Raw genomic sequence first — 11,247 nt, 5'->3', positions numbered from 1 at the left:
GCCTCAAACTGGGAGAGTGGCTTAAGTGGATTCCAGGTGTGACATCTGAGGTCTCTGTCCACAAGAGTGCAGTTAAGATACTACACACAGAACCCTCCAACTCCTCCTCCCTTTGTTTGTATCTGGTTTACCTTTATCTTGAAATCTACGAATCAGGTTTATTCTGTTTGAAGTATTTAACATCATTTTAATTGCACACACTGATCTGCTACCACCACTACATCTACCGCTAATATTTTTGATTTCTGTGTGAAAAATCACCAACACTGAGACAACCTGCCACCAGGGGCTAATAATTAAAATCACACAACAGAAAAGTGGCAGACTCTTTTACCGCTGTGTTGTGTAATCTGTCGAGTATTCATCGTGTGTGTCGGTGAAGTGAAAAGGTGAGTTCGTGCTGTCTCCTTGGTGTGGGCAAGTGCATCGATGCCACGGACTTGGTGTCACCATGCCTCTGGGAAATCATTATTGTCCCAGGTAACGCTGCGTGATACAGGAAGACTGGAGCAGAGCAGATGTGGGGACTTGTTAGGAACTTTATTTGCCATCGTACCCTTCAACAGACATCACTCTTAATTAGGTCTCCATGGATAACACTAGGCATCTGGACTGTTTGCTCATGAGCAGACTGAACAATGTCCTTTTGTGCTCTTATTGGCGCACACACACACACACACACACACACACACACGCACACACCCCTCCTTCACTTTATTTCAAGCTTGTTTAAGTAATATCACACTAATGGCATGCAGATATCTGTGTTAGTGGGAGGCTGTTGGAGCTATCACTCCATCTAGTGGCTGTTTTAACTTGCATGGGAAAAACACAGGGGCTCTGCATTGCACACACTGCACCAGCAGCGTGACCGTAGTGCCCCCTGTGAGCGTTTTGTTCCACATCCATGCACGTGCATCGAGCGCTACTCTGGAGATACGTCTCTGTTTAACCACGGTGATCCATGAGTCACCTCAGGGCCCAGTCAATTCTCTTATTTGTCTAACTATTCATTTTTGCATTGACTCTGCACATCTGTCCAAACACGTAATTGATTCCTCCGTGTACCGTTTATATGCTCTCATTGGTCCGACCATATGTAAAAAATCAATGGAGCACTGAGGAGGCCAGGAGACGTTGTGCTGGGGCTGTTTATCCAGCCACAGCCTGATCAGATATGGAGAAAGTGCACATAAAAAACACACAACAGACCCATTTGTTATGAGTAACTGTTCCTACAAAAAAGATGTATTTTAAAGCCGTACTAATCAATGTTTTTATATGAATAACGACTCAAGTTATTAAGTGGAATGTGAAAGGTGTCGTTTGTGGTGATGAACCCACGTAGAATTATCACCCTATTCTGCAGTGTCGGTGTCTTTCAGTCCATTGTTTTGGGTTGATAGCTGAGACTTTACTGTTTTGGTCCACTCTCATACTTGTAGTACTGCCTTCAAGTGGCCAAGAAATTCAGTTAGTTCAGGTTTTAGTTAGATCTTTAAAAGAAAATGTTGCCTGAAAGGCTGATCCAAGTGCGCCCCACACATTTTAATCAGGCAGATATACCTACCAGCTTGGCACCAAAGGAATTAAAGTTAGATTTATTTTAAAGTATTCATTTAAAGTGAAATTCAAAGCGGTAACTCATGTATATTGTTCTGTTCATACGCATTGAGTTTTTGTGGGAAAAAAATACCCTAGTTAATATACCACAAGACCCAATGTGTTTTTTTTATTAGATTTATTTGAATTTCAAACATTTGAAGAAAATTGCAGGAATAACACAACAACGCTGAACATTCAGACATTTACAGTTCCAGTACCGTGGGAAAAGATTTATGTGGAAGGAATGAACATAAGATACACACCGTTAAGTGAGTAAGGTTAAGTCAATGTGCTCAATACCAAATAAATACAATTAATTCATAGACTTCAGACTTGGAATGTATTCAGATGTACTGAGGTAGTTGAATTCACAATCGTCATCATCTCACTGCTCGCTGACTGAGGTTGTTTTCTTTATTTCCTAACAGCTCGAAAGCATTAATGGCACACTGAGAGAAAAAGGAGACACGTACAAAATAAGGAATGAAAATATTACTATTTAGCAAATTGATAAGTGTCTTGTCTAAATATTTTAAGGCACCTAAAAACAAGTATTTCAAAATGGCTCTTTGCTATAAGGATTTATGTGTTATAGCCCATCCAGGTAGCTTTGAAATCTTGGTAGTGTTTCTTTAAACAGCACAGCTTCTCATTTGTAAAAATTCTTGTGGCAATGACATGATAAAGTGCTCAATAGTAAACTGTGGTCACTCAGTATTAGAAGAAAAATATACCTCCGTTTCAGCATGTAAGTGTTGACAGTTTTAAAAGTACCTTCTTCATAAAACATAAACGTCAGCAAAACATTTAACACAGTTGACAGCAGTCGAGAGGAATGAAGACAGCTGTAGTCGTGAAGAGTACAGAATCTACTTTAGATTCTTTTCTACATTCAGAAATACGTCATCTGGGGGGGAAACAGTGTCTTTGCGAAGATGTCCTTTAAATGTCTTTGCTCACATTCTTCTTTGAATCCAGTGAAGGAAGATTGCCCTGACAATATGTCATACAAGTGGTAGTACAGTAAGTCACAGACTTATTTCAATACAGGTTTTCTTTAGCAAGTTCATCTGAAAGGAAACAGAAAACAAATGTAAGTTCAGCATCTGTGACCTTCATATATCAAAGCAGGATATCATGAATGTAGCAGTTACACTGTTTGGTAGAAATTACCTTGCTGAATGCTACTCTGCATATAGTGGTTGAGTTGATGCAACCCAGTGTTTTGGTCATGGTGTCCCAGCTGCAGACCGAAGGGATTCATGGCAGTGAACTGCTCTGCAGGCAGTGGGTCCTCCGGGGTGGCTGCGGAGACACCCAGGGGCTCCTGCTGGTAGCTGTACGACACAGCAGCAGGGCCGGACGTGCTGCTTTTTCTCCCGACCATGTCCAGGTCTTTCAAGATGCTGTCGAACACGCCGTCATCAAGGGCCACCTCGCGTTTAAGAGGGAGGACTGAAGGGAGAGCAGGGTGATGGGGCCAGTCGCAGGCTGAAGGCAGGGCGTCGGTGGCTGCGGGCTGAAGCGGGTTTAGGGTGTGATACATGTCAAAGCTGCTGGCCAGAGAGGAGATTTGCTGTGCCAGAATACTGATCTCTGCCTGCTCCCTCTCATTGTACTGGTTAGGCTCTGTGGATGTAGGAGACTGGCTGGGGGTAAGGAGACTGGAATGTATAGGCAACACGTGGTGGGGCACATGATGCACTTGGGCCAGGCTGCTCTCTTCTGGCTGCTCTAGACGGCTGAAATCGTCTTGATGCAGGGCACAGTCCACTGGGCTCTCACACATGTCGGACACAGACAGGCAGTCTGGAACTAATCGAGCATCAGATGTACAAGCTTGGAAATCATAGGCTGGAGATGAGGAGGGGAGTGGAGAGCGGGCAGCGAGCGCCCCAAATGCTCCCTGGTCAAAGGTTTGTTCAGCGGCTGCGTGGAGGGAGTCGGAAGGCGACTGGTGACAGGTGAGCCCCGCCTCTGGGTAGGAGTAATAAGAGGGAGAGCCCTCAGGAGAGGACGACAGCTGATCTGTGTATCCATGCACATCTATCAGGAGGTCATGGCTGAGCTCCTCCTGCTGCAGAGGAGAGCCGGAGGAGGCTGGGCTGTAGGGAGGGGTGAAGAGAGCAGCGCTGTCACCCAAAGGAGAAGGTGAGCTATCGCTTTGGGAGGAGGTGCGCGCCACGTAGTACACGTCTCGCTCGGACTCCCTCCTAGCTTTGGCACCTGGCTCCTCGCTTTGGCTGTCAGATGTTCTCTGCCTTTTAAAGCATTTAGGGTTGCTGTAGGTCTGACAGCGGGGCGCCTGTGGAGCTGCTAAATGGCAGGAATTTGCCACAGATGATGGCCTGAGGGCATCGCTGCTGATTTTCTGCCGCAGAAATCTGGCCTCTGTTTCACTACAAGAGCAGAACAACGTGTTACAAGTCAGTGCTTTCAAGTTGAAAAGCACCAAATCGTTTTGTTTTTTTTTTGTTGTTGTTGTTCTTTTTCACTTTCAGTTCGGGTCAGCAGGTGAGGTGAAGTTTGTCATACCTGATGATGTAGTTAGTGCAGCTGATGCTCTGACACTCAGAGTCCTTGTTAGCTCGAATGTAGATCCAGGGCCATGTCAGATCCTGCCGCTGCAGTCTCAGCACCATCTCTACCTGGAAGCCCTCATCTGTCTGCACTGGAGAGGACACATTCACGGTTTTCATCATGCACGCTCACAAACATTGACATGCACACAATAAAATCAGAGCTGAAATCAACTCTAAAGACTTGCAGGCTGGTTGTTTCATTAGAGAGAAGTCGCTGTACCACAACTGTAGCTCCAGTATCTTTGATTAAATGGAATCAATAACTTCAAGTTGTTTTTAAAACAAATAAAAAAAGGTTTTGTTTTTGGAAATTGAACTTGTTTATCATTGCCAAGTATTGAGTGTAATACAGTCCAAGTTTTCTTGCAATGGATCGTACACTTACTTAAACTTCTGTGAGAATCTGCACTTGACGAAAGGTCTTCAGGGTGGACGAGACTGTACCACGATCGACCGGTCATTTCATCTGCTGAATACCCCAAAAAGTACACAACGCTGAAAAAGAAAGACACGCAAATGTTTGTCAGTATCCCTTATCAGAACATTTTGATTATATCTGTGTAAAAAGAGGGAAGTCTAAATGTACCTCTCTGACAGCTGAGTGAAGGTCATGTCGAGTCTGTGGACGCTGCTGAAGCTGTGACAGAAGTGCGAGTCAGAGCTACTCAGGCGGTTCACTGTCGGGGTGCAGAGGGCCACAAACAGAGGCTCGGTGGCGGGCGGCGAGGCTGCAGACGAGGACGGACAGAGCTGAGGGAAGGACTGGAAGCTCCCCCTGACCAGCATGGAGCAGCAGCTGCCCTGCTGCAGCTTGAAGGCCTTGGAGGTTTGCATACAACATATAAAGCTCCTGTCTGAAGGAAGAAAACACAGTAGTTTAAAAATCAGGAACTGACTGATTTACGATTGTTTTTGTAGCAGCAGTTCTCCAGCTTGGTTTCATTTTACACTGTGTGTAACTAAGTCAGAATTTGGGGGAAATTGAACAGATTTTTGGCACAAAACAGAAATATGGCACGAAAGTGTACCAACAACAGAAGGCTACTAATCTCCATGGTGATATGTGCGGTGATTATACAGTTACAATCAGAGTTTAAATTGCAACACAAGTCTGTAACCTTACCTGATGATAAGTTGCTTTCGATGTCCAGGTTTGATTTAACAGTATCAACGTCCGAGCGTTCGACCATGTCATAGAAAGTGTCTCCTTGAAGCACATCAATCTGTTGAAGTAACAGGTTTTACCATTAGATACAACAGATTGAAGCCCAGAGTGAAATGCTCAGGCTCTAAAATGTGTACAGTTCATTGTATTAAATCAAAAGACTCACCATGGACAGACCAAGATATTCAGCTACATTTTCGGACACATAGACCAGCCTCCCATGGGTGGTGGTCACCAGGATGAAGCCATGCAGGGCTTCAAGAAAGGCCTCGTATGGCAGAGAGCAGTGTGATGTCTCCTCAGTCGGGAGTCCTTAAAGAGGGCAGAGAGAGTTCAGCCTTGGTTAAACTGTCAGCATCCCTGCAGGTTCTTATCTTTGATATATTCCCTTCTCTACTGCAACACTTAGTCCCATTTTGTGTGACAGTGATGCATACTGAATGTAGATTGGAGGTTTAAAGGTATTAAAAGAAAGACTGTAACTGAAGTTTGCAGACTTACCCTGGAAAAGAACCGACTTCCTGATGTAGGTGCAGATGGCAGCCATGGAGTGCAGGTAGGAGAGGCGTTCCTGGTCCTCCTGGGTGATGGGCAGCAGGGCCCGCATATTCCTGATCTCGTAATTGATGTGGTCCCGTCGGGCTTTGGATGCTCCTTTGGTGGATCTGTGAGAGACCATGGTCGCTGAGGTCAGAGGGTGGAAGAAAACTAAGGGAACTAAATCTGGGGAGCCAGAGTTGTCAGTGCTGCCACATTTTCATTTCAAAAAAATCGGCCTGAAGTCATTTCTCCTCTATGAGGCAAAAAAAAAGAAGAGAAAAAGTCAAAAAAGAGTTATTGGCCAGAACTGATCCAGCCTCTTTTTCACAATCCAGCCTCTTCCCCAAGAGGTGAAGCAGACTTTGAATATCAAGGGTTCCTATGGAAACTGCTGATATGAGTAGCTGCTGTGTCTGCAGCAGAAATAAGGGCTCTCAGTAGACTAAGTCTGTGTGATCAGTATCTGTCTGGGCCCATCCACAGAGAGCCTGGGGTTTTTATAGCTGCCAGGGCTTCAGCGTGGGCGTCACACACAAAGAGGGAGGCTGGGCTTCTGCTGCTGCTCCCTTCATTGCCTTATAAAGTGGGTGTCCTCAGAGCAGGGTGCCCCACGTCACAAGGACACATTAAGTGCCACAAAAGGAGAATCATCACACCAGGTTGAATCCCAGTGTATTATGTTAACAATAAAGATCCAGAAACTGAAATAGTGTGTGGGCTGTTTTTAGGATGCTCTACAAATGCTCCATCAAGATTTCAAGTCTATCTATAGATTTACTTCTAATATTATCCCATTTTAAAATTCACAGACACACTACAAATTACTATTATTATACTATAAATCCCCAGTCATATTATTCTACATTCATTAAAGGGATTTTTGGTGATGTCTTTGCAGGCTGTTTCTGCACCAGGGCAGCCTGACTGAGGCCAGTCTGTGGCAGCTGGATGTTTCCTTTAACAGCATCGTTGTTGCTGGATTAGCATGTCTCTCATACTGGGCTGCAGACAGGAGAAAAATGGATCATGTGCTCCCCGTGGTGCAGGCGCTGCACGGAGCAGAGCTGGGGTCTTCATTTTCTCAAGAGGCTGGTGATGATTCAGCCACTAGAGGTCGCGGGGCAAAGAGAGGGAAGGGGAGTTTCAATGACCTGATCCTTCTGCAGAATGAGTGGCGTTCATCCTCAGGCAAATGATGGTGATGATGGGAGGCGCACGGAGCCTTTACGTGACATTTGCAGGAGTTGCACCAGATAATCATTTTGACGCTGAAGAACTCAGTTGGGGTAAAACACACTGATTTAATTCTTTAAATACAGTAAAAAAAAAAAAAAAAGCAACACAATATTCTCTTAAAGAAATACAGTGTGAGTAAAAACTGATGAAATCACTTGGAGCTGCACTGAGAGTTACTCTCCTGTGTGGGGAAAGTGTCTTAACTCACAGATAACCCGCCCTCATCTCCTACCTCTGCAGGCTGCAGTCTGGATGATGAGTGTCAAGCCCTTTGTGTGTGTCCCTCCTTTTATAGCCTCAAATCCGACACCTCTCATCCAACTCAGCCGGTGGGCAAGTGGGAAAATGGGATAATGTTACTTGTTGTGCCGGGATGACAAATGATCGAGGCGGGTTATATTTAGTGAAGTGAGCCCTAAAAATAACCCTTCAGAAAGGACGCAGGATCCGACCCAGCGACGTAAAAGTGGTTAGAAAAAAAAAAAAGATTATGAGAAGAAATTACAGAAGAAATTCTGTGGCAAACAAAAATGTGGCATAAAACATCTGCGGTGTTGTTTGTTGAGGAAACCGTCAAATGATCGCCACTGAAAATTCTCCACTTCAGATTCATATCAAGTGGAAGCTTAAAGTCTTAAGTGAGTATCATGAATTCTCTCTGCTACAGTCGTGATTTAAGTTACTGGCCGACAAACACACTCTGACACAGAGGGACTATTTCGCCTTAGGCCCCATGTTTTAAAATTGATTTTTCAATCAACACCCACATTTAAGAACAGCCTTAACTTTTATTAAAAATTCATTGCAGTAGAGACACTAAACTAGTTTAAACTTGTGTTTTGCTGACATTGTCCCACTGGTGTACAGTGGTGGAAGTATTCAGACCCTTTACTTGTGTAAAGGTAATGCTGCATGCTCCATTGTAAATATTCTGCATTTAAAATCCTAAAGGTAGAGAGGGATTTCAGCTAAATGTACTTTAAGTAAAAGTGACAGCTCTGGTTTCTTCATAAAAGACTGATATAGTTTAATACATGACATTATCGTGTGTATCATCAATATTCAACCACCTACCCGAGGTGTAGCAAATTTCAACTGGTTTATTTACAGGTTTGGTGGTTTACTTCACTAGTTCCCAACCTACTTGGGACCCTTCAAGAGGTCACATGATAAATCTGAGGGGTCATGAGGTGATTAACGGGAGGTATAAATTTTGATACAGAAATCTGCTTTTTATGTTTTTGACTTTTCTCCAATCTATATGATCATTTGAACTGTTATTTTAAAGAAACCATGTAAGAAGTCTCGAGGTGAAACGTGTCATTGGTTTAACTGCTAATAATCACAAACATCTGAAACATGAGGATAAACAACCACACACCGATTCCTTTATGATTTATGAAGACATGGAAGGTAGGTGTAATCTTTAACCGTGTGCTGTATTTTATGAAGTCAGATTTTTTCCATTAAAAATCTTGATCCACAAAGTAACTTGTAATGCAAGCTGTGCAGTAAATGTAGTGGAGTAATAGTGTCCTGACATGTTGTGGAGTAGAAGTATCAAGTAGCATAAAATTGAAATAGTCAAGTGCAGGTACACGACCGTACTCAGGTAGCTGCACATGAGCAAACTTGGAATAATAATGTTTGTAAGATCAACAAATCTTCCTTCATATTTTTGTTTCTCGTCATCTGTCTTGAAGAGAAAACTATTTCCTTTTGCCACAAACTGAGCCCAGAAAACTAGCTGTGACGAAACTACAAAAACAGAAATCAAAATAAACTCATTTGGATTGTGGGAGAGAAGCGCTGCACAAAAACGACTGTTAACAGCAAATCACAAGCGGAGCGTGTAAAAATCTTGTTTGGAGCCTCTGAGAAGTAGAGGTAGAGGAGAAGAAATATATCTTTTCTGTAGTGAACTTCTGAAACATGTCATTCATTCAAAATCATGTTTGTAAGCAATTATCCTAACATTAATGGAAAGTCATGAAGTATGAAGGTGATAACTGTTCAGGATGTCTGTGGCACCACCAACAGAAAATGTGTTTTAAGGTGCTGGAACTAAACATCTGCATGAAGCTCATCGAATCATTCTTGATTCTACATTTCACAGTTCAACATCAATTTTCATCATTTTAATGATGGAGAACGGGATGTCTGCCGTCTCCACTTTTTGGTTCTAATATTGTTCTACTGCAGCTGAAAAAGACGAAATATTAATATGTAACAAAATAAATTAAAATAAAAATCTACAACTCTATTCTTATACTTTGTCACTGCATGACAATTAATATTCCACCTGATAATGGAGTTGCTTCCACATTATAACAACCTGTCACATGATGCAACCAGCACCAAAACAACCAGTTCAGTTCATTCCTAACTAGCACATGGTTCGTACTGCCGTGCAAACCACAGCTAAACTCGGATTGGAGCTCTCTCTGTTCGACAGAAAAAAATTATTTATAGATCTATCTTTTAATTTATCATCCAAGTCTCAGCAGAGAAGCAGCATGATGCATCATTGTTTAATTTTTGAACAGACTTGTGGGACAGTCAGACATGGCAGTTTGTCTTCAAAGGGCTTTAACTGCGTGAGTATTAGTCACTCAATTAAACCCCTGCTGGAAGGGAATTAAGCTACAGGTCTGCAAACATGACGCACTGAAGCCGAGAGGCTCGGTCACTCACACAAAATGAGTCCCTGTAGCAGATGAATAGATTACAAGCATCGCGAACCATGACTAAGGCGTAGTAGAAACCGTGCATTTTTACAAAAGGTTGCCACTCATCTTCAGAGGGGTTACTCTTGTGAGAGGAGGTCAGCATGGAAAGACAATGAAATGGTGACTTGTTGCTTTCTTTTCCATCATTTTTGCATGACCTTAAGTCATACAGCTGCAGCCTCTATCCTCTAAGGGCCTGTGCTCCTTTAACGCCTCTTTTCTCAAATCCCCAATTTAGTGGCCTAAACAATGCTGGGAGCAGAGAACTAGAACTTGAGAGAGGGAACTCAACAGGGACGGTGGGGGGACAAGACAAAACAAATCACTCCGAACAAATCCTCAGTCTGATTTTCAAGGGCCAGTGGGATCGTCTGAGTCCTGAAGGGAAATAAGAGAGTAATTTGGCCGAGTGTCTCCTTGCATTAGCGCCTGCGTTGCGGGCCGACGCAGGCCTCCGGAGCCAGACAAGAGGGACCCAGCGCAGCCCTGCTTCCTGTGTGCGGCGGGGCCAGGCGGGACAGGGTGTCTCTGCTGCCTCACTTTAAGCTGACCCTCCGTCTGTGGCCTGCACTTAACACTGCAGATAACACTGACTTTATAGCACGGGGCTGGTGACAGACAGGAACAAACTGCCAGGCCACTACTGCTAGGAGAGGGAAGAAGATTGGGGCTGGGGTTCAGGGTGAGACACTTTCTAATGATACCCCCCCCAAGCAGCCGCACACATCCCATTAGATAGTCTGAGAGCTAACAAGGGGGGTAGGTGGCACCACGGCTGCGGTGTACCCACTGAAGTAGACGGTGAGGGCTATCAGACAGGCCAAGGGTAGATGGGGCTGGTTTTCAGCAGGAAGCAGGGCTGGGGTAACTGCAGGGTTCAAAGACCTGGTAACTATTAAGTGCCACATACAGTAGCTCCTTCATTCCATAGATAAAGAGGTGGAAACTGGACACATCTGGCTTTCTGAAGAATCTATTTTGTTGAGGTTGCATATCAGAGCAAATGGCAGCAACATTGATCGTTATGTCCAGTTCTGTCTTGACCAAATCCATACAGCTTTACAAATCATCATTAGCCAGGATCAATACTTCTTTGAAACAGCCCGCAGAAATGGCTGCATCCAAACCTTCCAAGAAGAACAGCTGGAAAGTGAGAAGCTGAAATTGACCTTTAGACTACAATACCATCAATATGTAAAATACAGAGGAAAACAAATGGACTACACATATGTGCCAATCAGATGTAAGCAATTACACAACTCTTCCTGTACAAGTATAATGTTGCCCATGTCAATACCCTGTTTGCTCGAAACATCATTAGGCCCTGAAGATCTGAACATGAAACAAGCCTGTAAAGGGTTAAAAAGTAAAAGGTTTGAAAAGGATCCAG

The 11,247-nt window shown here is 43.7% G+C and overlaps 1 protein-coding gene across 1 annotated transcript; it reads right to left on the bottom strand.

Moving 5' to 3' along the window:
* Nucleotides 1-1,715: 1,715 nt before the first annotated feature.
* npas4l (neuronal PAS domain protein 4 like) lies at nt 1,716-6,458 on the bottom strand. The gene is made up of 8 exons (XM_056395259.1): nt 5,854-6,458; nt 5,519-5,664; nt 5,311-5,410; nt 4,774-5,041; nt 4,573-4,682; nt 4,141-4,276; nt 2,779-4,004; nt 1,716-2,675 (listed from the first exon to the last, which is right to left on the bottom strand). Exons 1-8 carry the CDS (start codon nt 6,029-6,031, stop codon nt 2,647-2,649), a joined length of 2,193 nt encoding a protein of 730 aa, XP_056251234.1. The 5' UTR covers nt 6,032-6,458; the 3' UTR covers nt 1,716-2,646.
* Nucleotides 6,459-11,247: the final 4,789 nt, after the last annotated feature.

This window comes from Seriola aureovittata, chromosome 14 (genome assembly GCF_021018895.1).
Source record: "Seriola aureovittata isolate HTS-2021-v1 ecotype China chromosome 14, ASM2101889v1, whole genome shotgun sequence".
In the NCBI taxonomy this organism is placed as follows: domain Eukaryota; kingdom Metazoa; phylum Chordata; class Actinopteri; order Carangiformes; family Carangidae; genus Seriola; species Seriola aureovittata.
This window is presented reverse-complemented; position numbering and strand designations above follow the sequence as displayed.